The sequence below is a fragment of the Hyperoodon ampullatus genome, assembly GCF_949752795.1.
Source record: "Hyperoodon ampullatus genome assembly, chromosome: 1".
Classification (NCBI taxonomy): Eukaryota; Metazoa; Chordata; class Mammalia; order Artiodactyla; family Ziphiidae; genus Hyperoodon; species Hyperoodon ampullatus.
This window is the reverse complement of record NC_136914.1, coordinates 154,906,856-154,925,923: the sequence shown is the minus strand read 5'-3', so window position 1 is coordinate 154,925,923 and position 19,068 is coordinate 154,906,856. Positions and strand designations below refer to the sequence as shown.

At 39.7% G+C, this 19,068-nt stretch overlaps 1 protein-coding gene across 1 annotated transcript in view; it reads right to left on the bottom strand.

Moving 5' to 3' along the window:
* Window positions 1–1,410: 1,410 nt before the first annotated feature.
* CFI (complement factor I) overlaps window positions 1,411–19,068 on the bottom strand; it is a gene marked incomplete at its 3' end in the record, with an annotated part of 38,876 nt that continues 21,218 nt past the window's right edge. Inside the window, exons 7-14 of the mRNA XM_079715452.1 lie at window positions 16,903–16,926; window positions 16,719–16,739; window positions 13,752–13,787; window positions 11,813–11,916; window positions 11,538–11,641; window positions 8,211–8,488; window positions 3,008–3,112; window positions 1,411–1,628 (exon numbers count right to left, since the gene is read on the bottom strand). Coding sequence (XP_079571578.1) covers window positions 1,411–1,628; window positions 3,008–3,112; window positions 8,211–8,488; window positions 11,538–11,641; window positions 11,813–11,916; window positions 13,752–13,787; window positions 16,719–16,739; window positions 16,903–16,926 — 890 coding nt within the window. The remainder of the gene's footprint in view (window positions 1,629–3,007; window positions 3,113–8,210; window positions 8,489–11,537; window positions 11,642–11,812; window positions 11,917–13,751; window positions 13,788–16,718; window positions 16,740–16,902; window positions 16,927–19,068) is intronic.

Genomic DNA, 19,068 nt, shown 5'->3' with positions numbered 1-19,068 from the left:
ACTGATTTTGGAATATATGTAGAAATGGGCATTTGTATTATTAAAGCAATTGGGCTGTATCCAGAGCTGGCCCCCAGGTGTTTTTGCTTTTTTTTTTTTTTTTTTTTACCTCAGGTTTTAAAGGTAATATTTATATGAAAAATATACCTCTGCCTTCAGGACGATGACAGCTGTGCTTTAAAAAAAAATAATAATAATAAAAGCAGTGAGCACCTTTTATGAACAAAGTGCTAGGGATGCTGATGAAAGGAAGCCAAAATCTTTCTTCTCCTGTGTCTTACAGTGTAGTGGGGCCAGTGGGATGGTGGGCGAAGAGGTAGACAATGAAAGCAGAATATGTTGGGTGATGACAAGCGCTACACTGGGATTAAGGCAGGCTCACGTGATAGAAAGAGACTGGGTGCCCACTCTACGCTGAGGCCATGGGGGATTTACTAAGGAGGGAGGAAGGGGTTTAAGAAGGGGCAGAGTTTGGGGTTGGCCTTCTTTCTTTGAAAATATCCAGAAGATATCCAGAAGGAGATGTTAAATGCTCAGGAGATACAGTCTGGAGTTCTAGCAAAGGTCAGGGTTGGAGACATGGATTTGTGTGCCGCCGGACTGTGGTGGTATTTAAAGCTGAATCTAGATGACACAGAATGAGAGAGGCGACCAGAAGGAGGAGGCTGGGAAGGAAGCTGAGACCAGCAGCTGGGGAGGCAGCAGGCCTCAGAGTGTGGCGCCCTGAGGGGCTGACTGCTGCTGCTGCGGGGCTGGGGCGAGGCGCACATGGCTTCCTGGCTGTGAGGTTTGGCACCAAGGAGGTCCGTGGTTGTGTCGTGGTATCTGTGGGGACGTTTAAAGAAAGGGTCAAGGAGAACTTGTGAAACGAGGAACTCAAAATTTTCAAGAGCTCTGAATGCTTAAAGAAGCAGAAAAATGGGACAAGAGTTGTGAGGTCTGTTATTTCCCTGTGATGGGTATTATGTCAAATATTTTCCTTTAGTATGCAGTTTCATTTTCTCAAAATTCCAGTTTCCACTTTAAAAGTGCAAAATGAGACACAAAAAAGATAATAAATTGACCAGGGCCAAGCAAGGAGTAGGTGGTAGGGTTGGGGTTTGAACCAGGCTTATGTGAAGCCAATCCAACTAGCTAAATCTTTAATACAGTCAATACAGCACTCCTGTATGAAGAGATCATTTAATCACATTTTGTAATAAATAAAATATGTATGCTTGACTAGAATTTTTATTTGAGAATTGTACAGAATTCCAAAATGGCATAAACTTTGTAGAGACCTTTAAAAAATGTCCAATAAAATTGCCTTTATTTTTTTCCATGAAGAAGTACTACTTATGCAGTATCATTTCAATTAAAATGTAACTCCTGAGAGAAAAAGCATAGAAAGAAGAGAGAGAGCACAGTTTTTTATACATTGTGCTGAGAAATAAGAGACCTTCCTACATGAAGACTAATCCAGTCAAAATAATTGGCCACTTTTGTGTAAACGCCTGGGAACTCTGAATTCCCGCAGTTTTCACCCCAACTCACAACACCCCAAACATAAGTCACATTGTTGGCGTCCTTACAGACTAAGGGGCCTCCAGAGTCCCCTTTACAGGCATCAATAGAACCATCATCTGTACCTGAGAAAGACCAAGGAAAAAGAAAATCACACATTAATTCCATTTGTCAAGGCTGCCATGCAGGCTTCCACCAATGCCTGTACTGACACTGACTTTCTTACACTTTCCTAACAGGCAATAACACGTGCGCTCCCTTACAGAGTGGGCCCACGGACTTGTAGAGATGCAGGTTGGGAAATGCTGTGTCTTCTACTCATTCTCCAAGTTTAGCAAAGTCTCCCCCTGCTTCCTCTACTTTGTGGAAGCATATACTATGATGAGATAGCAATCTGAAAGTAACACCAAAGGCTGAGTGGGAAAATAATAGAAGTACCTAGTGATCATTGAGTGCTTAATATGTATTCGTCATTCATTGTTTTAATCCTCAACTCAACCCTATGAGAGAAGTATCATTATTATCCCTATTTTACGATGAGACAAGACACAAAGAGGTTAATTAACTTGTCTCAGGTCATACAGCTAATAAGTGGCAGAGCCTGGACTTGAACCCAGGCAGCCAGACCTTGTCCTCTTAACTGTGCTATTGCCCCTTGGTAGATTTTGTGCTATTCTCTCCTTTTGTCCTCTGTAATCCTGAACTCCATTTTAAGATGGGAGGGCACAGGAAATGGCCTGTATACTTTCTTCTTATGACTTTCTAAAATTTTAAATCACTGTATCCAAGAAGTTATAGGAGGTCAATAACTCTGCCTTTTTCTATAACCCACTATTTATAAATGGTTTCAATAAAGTGTCCTAAATGCACTACCCTGGCTGGTACCCTGCCTTTGGGTCACCAACAAAAGTAGGGACTGCTGTAGTTGTGTTAGGTAGTGGCAGTAGCATCTCTGTGATCTTAAAGGAGAGAGTGGAAGGTATTGTGGGAAGCATAAAGGGATTTCTGAGGAGGGAGAATTTACTTCCAACTGGACGCATTTGAAATGAGATTGTTTGGATTTTTACTTAGAAATCTGGGTTTTGATTCTGAATATACCACTTCTTGTGTGTAAGACTTGGGCAACTTATATAACTGCTCTGCATCTCACTTTCCTCATCTATTAAGATCACCAAGGTTGCAGGTGAGGAAACTTGCTCAAGGTCACACATGTAGTAATTGGTAAAAACCGAAATGTAAACCCAGGCAGTCTGGTTCCAGAGGCTGTGCTCTTAATCACCTTGCTAGACTGCTGCATAATGGCTTAAGGAAGATTTTTCCTCTTGGTATCAGATGGTGGAACTTGAGCTGAGGGAAAGGGACTGAAAAAGTTTGATGATGCAATAGCCAGAGGCCAAAGTTAAGAGTTGGAGGCCCAGATAAAGGAGGTGACTCAGTGGGGAGGAAAAACATGTTTGGTTAGTGCGTATAGAGAGACATCTCTGAGAAGCCACTCAGTGCTTACCTGCACACTCCATTTCTTTTTCAAAGTAGCGATCTGGGTAGAACTTAGAGCAGTTTGCTATTAGGCGAACTTCACCCCACTTAAGTGAATAGACTTTTTGGTTATCTAAACAAAGAGAGAAAGCAAGTAGACATTTTGAAGTTACAAATGAGAACTCTAAGTATTTACTTTCATAATTTAGTAAACCATTAGGAACATATAAGAATATATATTTTCTTTAATACATATGTAAACTTTTGAGGATAATTGATTAGCAAACTTAGTCATACAACTGATGGTATCCCCAGTTTCTAGAATTGTCTTTCTAAAAATAGTCAAGGGGCATTATTGAACGTCTGGCCTGGGTACTGTGAGATGAATAGGATAGACTATTCCACTCTGATCACTGAGTCCAGTGGCAGGGCTGGGGGATGGCTAGGAATCTGTTATCAGCTTACGTAAATAGCTCCTGTCTTCTTATAGTCCCTTATTTCCTTGAAAGTGCTTGTTAGAGTGCAAACAACTTTTTTTTTTTTTTTTTTTTTTTTTATTTTTCTTTTTTTTTTTTTGCGGTACGCGGGCCTCTCACTGTTGTGGTCTCTCCCGTTGCGGAGCACAGGCTCCGGATGCGCAGGCTCAGCGGCCATGGCTCACGGGCCCAGCCACTCCGCGGCATATGGGATCCTCCCAGACCGGGGCACGAACCCGTATCCCCTGCATCGGCAGGCGGACTCTCAACCACTGCGCCACCAGGGAGGCCCACAACTTTTTAATATAAGAATTTAAGATGAAGGAAATACATATGAAGTTACCAGTATCTATGTGTTTTTGTTTCTGTGAGGAGCTCTATCTCCTAAATGATCTGAAAGTGATTGAAAGAGGATTTAGGATTTCCTTTCCTTTTAAGTCACAGATTTGCGACTTGAACTTGGTCCAGGGAAAGAGAAAGACCAGGTGCTGTTGCTGATTGACAGTCCAGGGAAGATGAGAAAAACCTAAGAACACAGGGTGAGATGTCTCAGGTACAAGGAGTGAATTTTTGCCCTGTCTCCCCTCTTCCTCTCTCCCAGCTTGCAGCAATTTTTATGTGCTCTAAGAGGGCAGGGGCTAGGCCTGATAAATTCACTGCTGCACCAGCACCCAGCCTCATGCTAGCACAAAGCAGTTACTTAATAAATATTTATGTAATTAATGCAGGAACTCAGTAATTCTATTATACACTAAATATTTTATGCCAAATGACATGGCTCCTCAATTAATCTCTAAACTACCTGGGGACAGAGACCTCTTGCTTATCCTGAGAGGACACCGCCACAGACCCTAGCAGTGTATTGAGCACGTAGTAGTTAACTATAGGACTAATATTCTTCTCTTCTGGGAAGCAGAGGAAGAAACAAATCCACCAATGTATGTAGCAAATCAGGAAAGAGATTTTCTCTCCGTCAAGTCCTACTTCAAGTTAGTCTTAAGATGACTACCTTATTCAGGATAACAGCTTTTCAAAAATTAGTAATTGGGTTTCCCTGGTGGCGCAGTGGTTGAGAGTCCGCCTGCCGATGCAGGGGACATGGGTTCGTGCCCCGGTCCGGGAGGATCCCACATGCCGCGGAGCGGCTGGGCCCGTGAGCCATGGCCGCTGGGCCTGCGCGTCTGGAGTCTGTGCTCCGCAACAGGAGAGGCCCAACAGGAGAGGCCACAACAGTGAGAGGCCCGTGTACCGCAAAAAAAAAAAAAAAAAATTAGTAATTTATTATTTCCCCTAACTCAGGATAAGCCTCCAAAAACTGGGGGCTCTTGTAACATGTGAGAGATTTTTAAGACTCAGGAGGTTGCTTCCTCCCCTGAACTCTTGTTTTGTATGCTTCTTGAAGCCTCTGTCACGTTCTGCTGTCTGGAGATGGCATTCACGTCTGATGGTGCCTCTGTACTGTAAGTCCCTTGAGAGCTGGCCTTTGCCATCCCACTTTGTAGCCTCAGCACCTCTTGTTTGTTGGCTGGGTTCATATTTTTCATCAGTGAGATCTTAGCACTTTAGCCTTACTATCTTGCACTCACAGAAAGGGCTCAATAAATGTGTAGAATCACATTTGATTAATAAATAAATCAGTGCATAAGAGTATATCTACTAGTTTATAGAAAATACATGGAATAGAAGCACATGTTAAATGCCACATCAAGGATACAATCATCCAAACTCAAGGTGTGGAAATGCTAAAATAAGAATGACTCAGTTTCATTTAAAATAAATACGTTTTAAATGAAAGGAAGAGGTAACTGTTCTAGATTCAAAGAGATTTAAGAAAAATAGCCACTGAATGCAATGTGTGGACTTTGTTTTGATCCCAATGGAAATAATCTGATTGTAAAAATTTTTTGTCAATAATTAAGGCACATTCAACACAGCTGGTTATTAGACGATATTACGGAATCATTTTTATTTTGTTGGGTATGAAGGGTGTTGTGGTTTTGTTTTTGTTTTTTAAGTCCTTACCTGGTAAAGATGTATACTGGAGTATTCATGGGTAAAATTACATGATAGCTGGGATTTGATTTGATATGCTGCAGGAAAAAGTAAGTGCATGTGGGGGAATATGTTGAAAAGCTCCTGATTTGTCTTTTGGATCCTTTCTCCACCCTTCAGTGCCCTGCCCTCTGCCCTGAGAGCCTGAGCTGGAGGGATTGCCTCGATAGGAATGCCTTCACCTCTGGTTTCCAGCTGCTTTCCAGCAGAGGACTCCAGCAGAAGGGAAGGAGGGAAGGAAGGAAGGAGAGAGGATAGTGAGATTGGAGCTGGCTATAACCTTCAACCCAAGGTCATTACTTCTCTCAAGGTAGCCTGCTTTACCTAAGACTCTTTCCCCTTCTGGTAATTTCTCCTTCACCTTATACCTTCAGATCCAGGAAAGGGCTCAGTTCTGGTACTGTTAGTCCTGGGTTCCTGCATAGCCCTTGTGGTTCCCCAACCTCCCACCTACATCTTTGTTATTAACTCCTTTATGAATAAACTTTCCTAATTATCCTAGTGTGACTGTGATCAATTCAGGGAGCTAACACAAGAATGGTGGAATATTGATAACTGTGAAAACTGCGTGAGGAAAGGTAGGTTTATTTTACTTTTATCTCTACTTTTGTGAGTACATGTGAATGTACATAATAAAAGTTTTTAAAAAACAGAACATGGAATTCCCTGGCTGGCCAGTGGTTAGGACTCTGCTCTGTCACTGCCAAAGGCCGGGGTTCAATCACTGGTTGGGGAACTAAGATCCCACAAGCCACAAGGTGCAGCCAAAATAAAATAACATAAAATATTAAAATGTTGATATTAAAAAAACAAACAGCCAAGAGGCACATGAGAAGATGCTCCATATCACTAATTATTAGAGAAATGCAAATTGAAACTACAATGAGGTATCACTTCACACCAGTTAGAATGGCCATCATCAAAGAATCTACAAACAACAAATGCTGGAGAGGGTGTGGAGAAAAGGGAAACCTCTTGTACTGTTGGTGAGAATAAAAATTGGTACAGCCACTATGGAGAACAGTATGGAGATCGCTTAAAAATGTGAAAAATAGAGCTACCATATGATCCAGCAATCCCACTCCTAGGCATATCCAATGAAAACCATAATTCGAAAGAATACATGCAGTCCAGTGTTCATTGTAGCATTATTTACAATAGCCAGGACATGGAAGCAACCTAAATGTCCATAGACAGAGGAATGGATAAAGAAGATGTGGTACATATATACAATGGAATATTACTCAGCCATAAAAAGAATGAAATAATGTCATTTGCAGCAACATGGATGGACCTAGAGATTGTCATACTGAGTGAAGTAAGTGAGACAAAGACAAATGTCACATGATATTGCTTATATGTGGAATCTAAAAAAATGGTACAAATGAACCTATTTACAAAACAGAAATTGAGTCACAGATGTAGAAAACAAACTTATGGTTACCAAGGGGAAAGGGGAGGGGGGGGATAAACTGGGAGATTGGGATTGACATATGACATAGTAGACATATAAAGTCTACTATATATAAAATAGATATCTAGCAAGAACCTAATGTATAACACAGAAAATTCTATTCAATACTCTGTAATGACCCATACAGGAATAGAATCTAAAAAAAGAGTGGATATATGTATATGTATAACTGATTCACTTTGCTGTATGGCAGAAATTCACACAACATTGTAAATCAACTATACTCCAATAAAAAATTTAATTCAAAAAAAAAGAACGAATATAAGGACATAATACTTTCTGGATGAATTAATTACTAATAAAATTTTAGTATTTTGTAAATCTTGGGTATTCAAACATACCACAAATCCAGGTTCATTTACATGCATATTTTATACTTTTCAATATGGCAATTATAAAGAATGTGTTGGAATAGGAGTCTATTAGACCAATGCAGTGAAGTTATTTATAAAGAGAGTTTAAGAGGTCAAAAGGAAGCTAAATTTCTAGGCTGACTTTGAGACGAAGGGAAAAGCATTGCCTAAATTAATTCTAATCTATCTCCAATTTAGCATGTCTTGCTAATAATTTGTCCCTAAGAGTCTACATCTCGTATTCATATGAATTTTCACCTCAGGTCTTCTTAGAAGCTCAAAGAATGAATTCTTTATGTTCTCTTTCTCTTTGTGGGTTGTGGAGGTGTGAGGCATGGAGAATAGGGGAGGGCAGTGGAGAGAGCTGAAGGGTTGTGGGATCACTGACTCAGCATATACTATGACTATCCCTTTGAAAACCTTTTTATCTTTCATCCATATCATTCCAAAAAATCCAGAAAGTCCATGCTGTATATCCCCCGTCACTCTATTTTTTTCTTGGTGAATGGTTACCCCTCAATGTACGTTCTATATCACAGAGTATAGGTATCCTTTGAAACTCGAGGCCAGGATCAATTACATAATTTGCAGAACCAAATGAAAATTGAAAATGTGAGGTGGGGCCCCTGCAAAAATTATTAAGAATTTCTTGATGGTGACAATAGAGCAGTACACCAAGCACAAGGCTCTTTGGTGCCCAGAGCCCATGGGCAGCCACACAGGTCCTATGCCCATGAGCTGGCCTTGGCTGGACATTCACTTTTCTGGATTTGATGCAATGTTTCTTTCTGAACACTAGGAGATTAGCTCCTATGCATTTCTATTCCTATTCATTTTTCAGCCCCTGGATTCTGATTAACAAACTGTAAAACATACCTTTTTCTCGTCCCCAGCCAGAAATGATGCATTTATCATTAGGTTGAAATAGATAGGGAGACCAGGGGACACAGGCAGGGACGGAATGAGGCAACACACATTCTTTTCGGCTTGGGTGTTTTTTCATTTCAATCAAAGCTATGTCATTTTGGTAGGTGGCTCCACTGTACTTATCATGGATAATAATTTGATTTACCAACTGAACAGCTATCTGAGAGTCAGGTTTTAACAAGTCTGTAAATGATGTCCATATTTGGTAACGACGAATTTTGCTGATTCTGTAACAGAAAGGAAAAGGGAAATAAATATATTGAGAACAAAAACCAGCAATATAAATTGGACTTCTGATGCTTCATCTTTAAATTTTCCCTTTTTTTTTTTTTTTTTTTTTTTTTTGTTACACAGGCCTCTCACTGTTGTGGCCTCTCCCCCTGCGGAGCACAGGCTCCGGACGCACAGGCTCAGCGGCCATGGCTCACGGGCCCAGCCGCTCCGCAGCATGTGGGATCTTCCCGGACCGGGGCACGAACTCTTGTCCCCTGCATCGGCAGGCGGACTCTCAACCACTGCGCCACCAGGGAAGCCCTAAATTTTCCCTTTTTAAGGAAGTTTTTCATTTTCCCAGATTTTTTTTTTTATCTTTGCTGTCATGAAGCAGTGCAATTAAATTTTCTTAGGACAGAATTAAAGTCCGTGGGTAAATGAAGAGAGGAATAGTTCATCTAACTGCTCAATATTAGGGACATAAAGATCTTACTAACTACCAGATATGCCAGAAGTAGAATGAGTTGGCTGCCTCTGAAGTAAGAGCACCGGCACTGAAGGTGTTTAAGCAGAGACCAGAGAGCATCTAGCAAGAAATGTGCTTGAGGAAATAGGGAGTCAGAGCACAGAACCCCAGAGATTCCCAGGGTGAAGACCACAACAGTCATCATTCTGACCTTTAAAACTGACTTCATCCTAACTTTGCATTGTATTTATTTGCTCACAAGACTTTCTTCCTGTTTGTGCTACCTGAAGTCAAAGATAGTGTCTTATCATCTATAGATAGATGCCTGTGTTGAGTATTATACCTGGAACACAGCAGCTGTTTTAGAATTTGGTTGAAATGGTGAATGGGCTAAATATTGCCTGTCCCAATGCCTCACTCTATTTTCATATCAGTTTTCACCTCGCGGTTTCCAGCAAATTGGGTGTCTACCATCACTTTCTCAGGGAATCACCTTACAGTTAAACAGTGATCTCCTAGAAACTAATGAGTGTTCAGGATGCTTTTATTTAAACTGAGAATTCCAAGAATGCTGTGTTTCATATTACTTTCGGTTGTTTTTCAGGATCAGAGGTCCTGAATATTGTTTAACGTTTAACTGTTGATCCATTCAATTTACTTAACAAATATTTAGTGTGTACCTACTATTACCAGGCACGGTGTTAGCCACTGGGATGCAGAAATGAGCAAATCGGAAATAGTTCCTGCTTTCATGGAACCCAGGGTCTAGGAAAGGATGCAGCATTAAATTGATAATCACACCAGTGAAGATATGTATTCGAGGAACTCACAGCACATGGGTTCTGAGAACATATCAGGAGGGCTTAGACTTTAGGGAGTGGGGGAAGGTTCTCTGAGGACGTGAGGATTGAGCTGAGATCTGAATAATGAGCAGCACTAACTAGGGAAACAAGGTAGGAAAGATGCTTTCAGGCATGGGAAACCATATGTGAAGGTCTCTTTGCAGCAGGGAGCAAGGTACACTTGAATAATGGAAAGAAGGCCAGAGCAGGTGGAATAGGGGCAAGAAGTGACGCTGTGGGGCAAGACGAGATCGGCAAAGGTAAATAGGGGTCACATCACTTGGGGCCTAATGAACTGTGTTAAACATTTTGTTTAGTTTTTTATCCCAAGAGGAATGCAAAGCCATTGGATTTTAAGTGGGAAGTGGTCAAAACCAGGTATGGAACTACTACTCTTGCTTCACAGTAGGCAATGGATAGATGGGGGCAGTGCTGGGCAGAGTGACTGTGGGTAAGCCAATTCAGAAACGGTTGGTATAAGCCAGGAGACAGGTGGGAGCAGGGTAATAGTGGAGACGGAAAGAAGTTTCGAGAATTAAATAATTGGAAATTAAAGATGCCATCTGGAGTTGGTGACATACTGGCTGAGCTATGGTAGGGTTGAGGGAGTGAAGTGTGAAGATTTTTAGATTTCTGCCCCGTGTACCTAGATGAATGGTGCTGTCATTTGCTAAGACAGGGAACACTGGGTCAGGACCATACCTGGGGGAAGGGGCATATCATGAGCTCGGTCTTAGACCTTTTGAATTTGATTTACTTCTGATAGAGCCAAGATAGTCAGTATACTGTAGGGTCAGGGTTGGAGAAGAGGTCTAGGCTGGAAATATCGTTGTGTCAGCATACGGTGGTATTTTAAAGTACAGATAATTTTAGGAAGAAGAAGTAAGAAGAGAAGAGAAAGCCAGGATACACCTTGAGGAACTCAGGTATTTCACGTAAGCAATAATGTTCAGTCACTGGAGGAGGAAGCTGCAAAGAAGGCAGAGAAGGTGTGACCAAAGAGGTAGGTAGAAAACCAGGAGAGTGTTGTGTAACAGAAGCCAAGAGAAAAGGGTCATTCAGAAAGACGAAATTAGAGTTGGTGCATTGCTCCAATCCATGAGGATTTTTATGGGTGTCATTCAACAGATTTCCTATCTCTCTCAACTTTGGGTCACCTGCAGATTTTCTAAGCAGGCCTTCATCTAAGTTACTGTCAGATACATTGAACTTGATTTTACCCTGGCTCTGCAACTGACTTGTAGTGTTGCTTTAGCCAACTTATGTAACTTCTAGTCTCAGTCTGCTTATCTAGAAAATGGGAGGAATAATATTTACCTCTTAGGACTGTTAAGACTATTAAAACAAAATAACATATATGAAAGTGCTGGACACAGTATCTGGTCTGTAAGAGGTGCTCAATAAATGGTGTTTCATTCATTCTAAAGGTCATGACTGAGGGCAGAATTCTGAACCTGTTCTCCATGCTGACCTTGATCCATGCAAATGATCCAAGTGAAATAACTTGGTACGGACAGGTTTGATCTGCCCTTGCCAGCTGGGATCAACAGTTTGGTGTGAGGGGAACACAGTGGGTTCTGGGGAATTGGCCTCTGGGATCCCAATCATGAATACCAGAGGGCGTTTAGCAGATAATAGAGTGGAACTTGTCAATTATTTTTCTTATATATGTTTTTATTTATCACCTGCCACAATCTCTATTACCTAACTTCATTGTTTCAGGAAATCCAACATCTACTGGAGATGTTTTTTTACCTGACACAATGTGCAGCAGTCAGAATCCAACAGCCACCGATATAAATTCCTCCACAGTTGATTTTCTCACCTTCCTTAATTGCCACCTGCCATGGGAAGTCTCCCTGTAAAGACATTTGTGTGGTCACTGCCATCCTCCCAGACAGGTGGCTCAAAGATATTTCCATTGCAAGACTCTCAGTCTCTTGTAATTACCACATTCCACCTCCACCTTTATTTTTTCAAACTTGGGCTGTTCCTGGGAAGTGACATTATAACTTTTTGTGCGGGTTTACCACTTTTGCTGGCTTTCCTCCTACGACTCGTTTCCTTCGAACGTGCACGCTGTTTTTAACTCCACAGGAGAGTTTAGGGAAAAACGATTTTATCCATTTTCTTTCTTTAAGAAAGGAAGAGATTGTATCATTATGATTTTGAAACCATTACCTTCTGGGCAAACTTCTTGATTATCTATGCCATAAAAACAGCAAAGTCACAATTAATATGAAACAGGCCAGATTCATTAGTAAATTATTTTGGATGCTAAACTGTGCTATTCACCTTGTTTAAAAATTCTGGCTTAATATTAAAATTGGCTTGATTCTCTGAAGTTCTGCCCAAGGTGGACTAGTGGCAGAAAGAGGCTGCCTGAGGGGTTAAACATTTACCAGCCTCTGGAAGATAAGAGAAGCCACATGCCCAGGCATTACTACCATGACAGTTCAGGATGGGGGTCACATGCAGAACTCCAGCTTCTTACTTTCATAGTTTTTACTTTCTAGAGGCTGTTTATATGGGACTCTTTTCAATAATATTAACATTAATGATGTTAATGTTGAGTACTTTCTGTCAGGCCCCATGCTAAGTACTTTGTATATAGTTTATATCACTTAATCATCATATTAACCCTGAGAGGTAATGTGCCAGGAACCCCTGGACAATCCAGGAGCAGTGGGCTGGGAGGGGGGTTGTGTTTTTAGCCACTTGACATGTGACGATATTTCCTTCCTCTGTGAGCACTCAGACAAGGCACGTGTGTCACTGCGAGACATGGTAGAGCAAGGCTTAAGACATGAATTTGCAAGAGAATTCATGACAAAGGAGGAAAGTAAAAGTATAAGATGCTCTTCTTATTCTCTCGCTCTATTTTATCATGTCACAAAAATTTCTGCAATCCCAAATGAGAAAGAAAAATTAATATCACTCTCAACTACTTTGAACATATAAGAAGGAGGTAGGTCCTCAAGGGAGAGAAGTTGTGAACAAATGTGGATAAAAGATTTTGGGGGGAGTCCCATCCATCCTAAGAACTGTATTGGGGGAAGAGTGTGATGATAAATTTTAAATTTCTGCTTGGACCTTTGAAAGAAGAGGGACCCCATCATTTGAGGACTATGAAACCAGCTTGGGTAGTACCTGAAAATTAATGTTACCTTGAGTAGAAAATAAAGGGCCTTTGTTGGAAATCCCTCTAACTGATATCTGTAGCTTTGAGATCTAAATCTTTCACTCATTGCCTGATTTTTAAAAAATTGTTGATAGTTTTTGGGCCTGGCAATTGGAAGGGAGTCTTACATGAACTTCAGTTTTTAAACCTCCTAAAATAGGGAGATACTTCATTCCTAATTTGCATTTGAGATTGTTACTCACCTAAGGTCACACAACTAACAGATAACTGAGTCAGGATTTAATACAAGTCAGTCTGACTCAAAAGCTCTTATCAATTACTGTCTTCCCAGAAACTTAATACTTTAATTGAATTTGGCCCTCAGTGCAGAACTGGCCAAGATACAGACCTTCACAGACCTCCTGCTATCATGGTTTAAAATATTGCAAAAGAGCAGGTTCATTCAATTAACATCTATTATTTTTCTATTTCAAAATGTATGCCCTGGGTCACACTTGAAATCTGGTTGTTTTTGACAAAACTGACCTAACAAATCTCATAACAAATAGAAAAATCTTTTGTAGGACTAGAGTGTTGTTTTCATTTCAAAACTAGCCATATGAATTAACCCATTTTAAAAGCAGTTCTCAAGAAGCATTTATGCTTGTTTTTCTTAAAAATGATAAGGAAAGTAGTAATGTTATTTTTTTCTATTTAAGTTGATATCAAAGGTAATTGCTGCTTGAATAAATTATGTTACATATATGCATACATACACACACGCAAATGACATTAAAATGCAAATTTAACCAGTGAAGCACCAGTAAAAAAGAATAATGCTAACTTACCTGCATCCATATCAGCAGTCAACATTTCTGTTTCTTCTATAATCAAACAAAAGTGCCAATGTTTAATATTGTGTTTATAGTAAGAATTAAATCATTAAAATCATTTAAACTTTGATAATAATTATCTGTCTAAACCTTGTCCTACCTTTAAAAAGGACAGTACAAAATCTTATTTCCTTTCTATAGCTAGGTAATTGTGAAGGCTCAAGGTGAACTACGTAAGAAAATTTTCAGGCACAAACTACAGGTGTCTGTTGGTACAAGTGAATGGTTAGACTATGGTGCTGCAGAGTTCTGCATTTAGAGCAGGCGAAATGCCTGGTTCAGAGAAGAAAAGCATCTCTTTCAACTCTGCATTTGCAAGGTCTTTTTTTTTTAATTTATTAATTTATTAATTTATTTTTGGCTGTGTTGGGTCTTTGTTTCTGTGCGAGGGCTTTCTTTAGTTGAGGCAAACGGGGGCCACTCTTCATTGCGGTGCGCAGGCCTCTCACTATCGCGGCCTCTCTTGTTGTGGAGCACAGGCTCCAGACGCGCAGGCTCAGTAGTTGTGGCTCACGGGCCCAGTTGCTCCGCGGCATGTGGGATCTTGCCAGACCAGGGCTCGAACCCGTGTCCCCTGCATTAGCAGGCAGATTCTCAACGACTGCGCCATCAGGGAGGCCCTGCCAGGTCTTTATATACGGTAGGGAGCAGTTATAGACACTGACCGAAATAGTCCTGAGCTGACATTAAAAAGGGTCTTCTCATTTTGTATATATAATAAGGCACCTCTTAACAGGGGTCATGCAATGTTTAATTGGTTTCAGTGTTAGGCATAGTTATTATTAATCATCTGGGATGCAGAAGTCAAAAGTTAAACAAAAAGAAAAACAGAAACACATTCTCTCTTCTTCCTTTTTTTCTCTGAGACCTTTGCTTGAAGTTATATGGGATGATTCCATCTTCACTCTACTGTCCTAGAACATTTCCGTCATGGACAGGATCATCAGTTCTTTGACCTGAGGATCCAAAGGTGAATTCCCACAACGTGTTGTTCTGTCTTGGATGAGGTTGCAGCCCAGAGGGGCAATGTTACTTTGCTGCAGCAATCCTGTGTTTTATCACTGGATTTCCCAACTTCTTTTTGGGAGAGACATACATGTATCTGTTATGCTACACATCTAGGTTATTTTCTGCTCAGAGCTTTCACAAAAGCAACAACATGAACCAAAGAGAAGACTTCATATTAAATGCTCAACAAAGGAAGATGGGGAAAGTCCAGTGTAGCTGAGATATACTGGATATTAGAAGAGCAGCATAAAACTCCAAAAGCACAGGCCGTAAGAAAAACAATCAATGAGTTTGATTAAATAAAGATTTAAACATTTAAAGATTAAATTTAATCTTTAATCTTGGCTAAAGTTAATAGATGGGTGACAGAATGGAAGAAGGTATTTGCATGTCTAAAACTGAACATGGATTAATATCTAGAATGCAACAAGAAAGAAGACTGCAGCCCCAATATGAAATGAGGCAAAAGATGTGAACTGGAAAAAGGACAGAAGAAAGAAAAGGAAGAGGAAACTCAAAAAGCCAGTATGCATATGAAGAGAAACCCAAAATCATTGGTTACGACAAAAATTCAAATTAATAAACAATGCCATATCACTTGAGAGTATGAGACAAGCAAAATTAGAAAGCTGCATAGTACTAAACGTTAGTGGGTTTGAGGCAAGCCCTTGGGTGTTGTCGGTGGAGGTGAGGACCACTCTGCCAGAGAACGAGCAGGCACTAGTTTGTCAGATTAAGTAGAGGCATACCCCAAGACCCAACAATTCTTGGCCCAGCTAGATGTCTCAAAGAAATCCTCCCACACATCCTTAAGGAGAGGATATTCACTGCACTGTGAGTGCAGGCTGAGAGTCCATTACTGAGAAGGTAGAGAGTCACTTGTGAAAGATGAACACCACACTGTTTTATCATGTGGCAGTTAGAAGCAACAGATTAGATGGAAACATCACAACATGGACAGCTCTTAAAAACGTAACGCTTTGTGAAAAGATAAAAAGGAAATATAAGATCTAGAACACAATACTATGTGAATTACAAATGTATGCTCACAAGATGACAGTACACACTGGATAAGAATGTATACAAACAAAAAGACATACACATTAAATCACATTAAAATGGTTGCTTATGGGGAATGGGAGTCAGGTATAGAAATAAAGGAGAATAAATAAAGCAAGAGAGGGGGCTTGCCTGGACAGAGATGATCGTGTGCAATGAGCTAGGGAATATCATTAAGTCTTCTCTTTGCCCCTGAGTTCTGAAACTAGGAAGGAAGGAAGGACAAGAAGGAGGGAAGGCAAAAAGGAATGAAGAAGAGGAAACAAACAAACAAAAACAAAACAAAACAAAAAGGACAGCAGCCTTGGAGGGCAAAATGACAAGAGGGAGGGAATACAAAGACATAGTTGAAACTGCCATTTAGGACAGGGTTGATCTTGAGCATATAAAAGTCACTCAGGAACCCTAAGGAGGACCGTAAATTTTAGTAGTCATTTTATATGAATAATGAAGAAAGGGATGACCCTAAAGAGCTGGAAGATTTCGGGATATCTATCACAAAAGTAAATAAGAAAATACCTGTCATAAAAAGATGTTATCTTTTCTCTGGTGACAATTTCTTCAGGAGCTGCCTTGGTTTTGGGGAAAAAGCAAAGGAAGAGAAGGGTATTTGGCAGAGATGAAATGTGCAGGGGATGCGCCTTGGGTGGTTTTTGGCTAGCAGGCTGTGAACGGGGAGTGTGAGAATGAAAGTTTACTACACTGCGGGGAAAAGGCCACTGTGCCTAAACAAATGTTAAAACTGGTTATGTCATCCTCAGTTAATAGTTACCTTAAAATATAAGGTAACAGCAGTGCTTGCTTGTATTTTGTTTCAATTCTGCAATACCCCGAGAATTTAATAAATTTTTTTACCTTGAGCCATATGTAAAGCGCCTGAAAAAAGAACAAAAACAAAAAAATTACCACAGCAAAGGATAATTTTTATTTGGAAAAAAAAATGCATACCATTTCAAGCTAGAACACCTTATTCTTCTCAATTTTGTAATATGAATTTACAAAATGTATTTATTTAAATCTATTGTAAAAATAGATTTACCTTTAATTTCAGGATGTCCAGTTCCTAAAAACAAAACAAAAATCTCACTGTAGCAAAGAGATCATTTTCACTTGAATTAAATATACACTAATCATTAATATTTCAGTAATAATATAACAACTTTAATATTTACAAAAAGATAAAAGGGAACCACAGTATGCCATTTTTTGTGGGCACAACCAAATACTTTGATTTTTAATACTGCTTAACAAATGTTTCATCTTACACTTAAACACACACCATTTTCACCACAACAAGGAAATCATTTTAACTTCAGTTTTAAAAAAAGATTCATATTTTAGATATATTTGAATACATACCCAATAGCAGACTTATTATATAGTTAAACAAAATTTATTTACTCTTTTTAACTTATATTAATAAAAAGTGGGTTTATAAAGGATAAATGAAATTAAAGTATACTCCAAAACTCCCTTGGTTTAGTGATTCTGATCTGTTCCCTGAAAGGAGAGATCAATGGATATATTAAAATATTTATATCACATCTCTGCTCTCACTTGCTGTTTCTCAGAGAGGGAAAAATTAGAATCCTTATTGAAATATAAAGCAGAGCTCACTCTAAAGATGGATAAACTGAAGTAACAATGACAGTTGACAAAATGTATTTTTGATGCGGATTCAAGAAATTAATACTAAAAGTAAGCTTTATGTTGTAGTTATTCCCTTGCGGTAGGATTCTTTTTTTTTTTTTTCTGATAAACTAACAAATTCTGAGGAGGAGGAGAGGGAGGGAGAGGGGAAGAAGAGGAGGAGGTGGAGAGGAAACCCAAAATATTATTATACTGAAGCAGTGAAATCAAACTGTAGAGCTTCAGAGAGAGACAAATACTGTATGGTTTCACTTATATATGGCACCTAAAAAATCCAAACTCATAGAAAAAGAGGTCAGATTTGTGGCAACCAGAGGCAGGGGTTGGGGGCTAGGGGATTGGGTGAAGGTGGGGAACTGGGTGAAGGTGGTCAAAAGGTACAAACTTGCAGTTATAAGGTAAATAAGCACTGGGGTTAGTGACGTCACCAGCATGGTGATGGTAGTTAACACTGCTGTATGGTATACTTGAAAGTTGCTTTGAGTATATCCTGAAAGTTCTCATCACAAGGAAAAAGAATTGTAACTATATGAGGTGATGGATATCAACTAAACTTATTTTGGTAATAATTTTGCAATATATGAGTCAAGCTCATGCTGTACACCTTAAACTTCTACAGTGTTGTATGTCAATTATATCTCAGTAAAACTGAGGGTGAGGGAAGCTATCAAGCTGCACTGGCAAAAGTCAGGGCACTGTCTTCTTTCCTGAAAAATATTTTGAAATTTCTTTCTCTCCTCTCTTCACTAAGGATTTCACTACATTTAACCAACATTAAAGTACTTTGCTCAACTGCTTTATACCCTTCAAAAAAATTAACGTGATTTGAAATCCTAAAATGTGTGTCTTTTAAGAACTGATATCAATGGAAAATTAAACAAAATTTCTTTAAAGTCAAATACTTGGCATATCAAGCAACTATACATGATATAATTAATATCAATTAACTTATCCATACATATCTTCAACATTTATTTAATGCTTATGTGGAAGGCACTTTACCTGGGACATTTGGAACGTAAAAATAATTTGATCCTGTTTTAAAGGTGTTTGCTGTTGAGAAGGAAAGGTAAGACGAGTACAAAAAACTACAATAAACCATTAACAGTAATTCAGTGGTGTCCTGACACGGACTTTACCACTACACAAGAGGCTGTTGTGTCACTTCCCAGTTTGTGTTCTGTGACATCATGTCAATGGCTTGAAATCACCCACAGTGGGAGTAATTTACTCCCCAGAAATTAGCAAAAGCCACAGATCAGGGAGTCCCTGTCCCTCTTCAAAGCCAACTGTTAAACATTTACCAGAGCACCACTGGATTCATTCCATAAGTGAGGTGGATTCAAGGACCCACACTCCTCCTGCAGCCTTCCCAGCTTTGAAGAAAGCAGCTCCATCCTTTCCATTCTCAGGCCAAAGCCCCTGGAGCCGCCCTTGACTGCTCATTTGTTCTCACACCCCCATCCAATCTATCAGCAAATCTTCTTGGCTCTAGTTTCAAAACATATCCAGAATCTGACTGCTTCTCATCATTTCCATTCCTACCAACTTATCC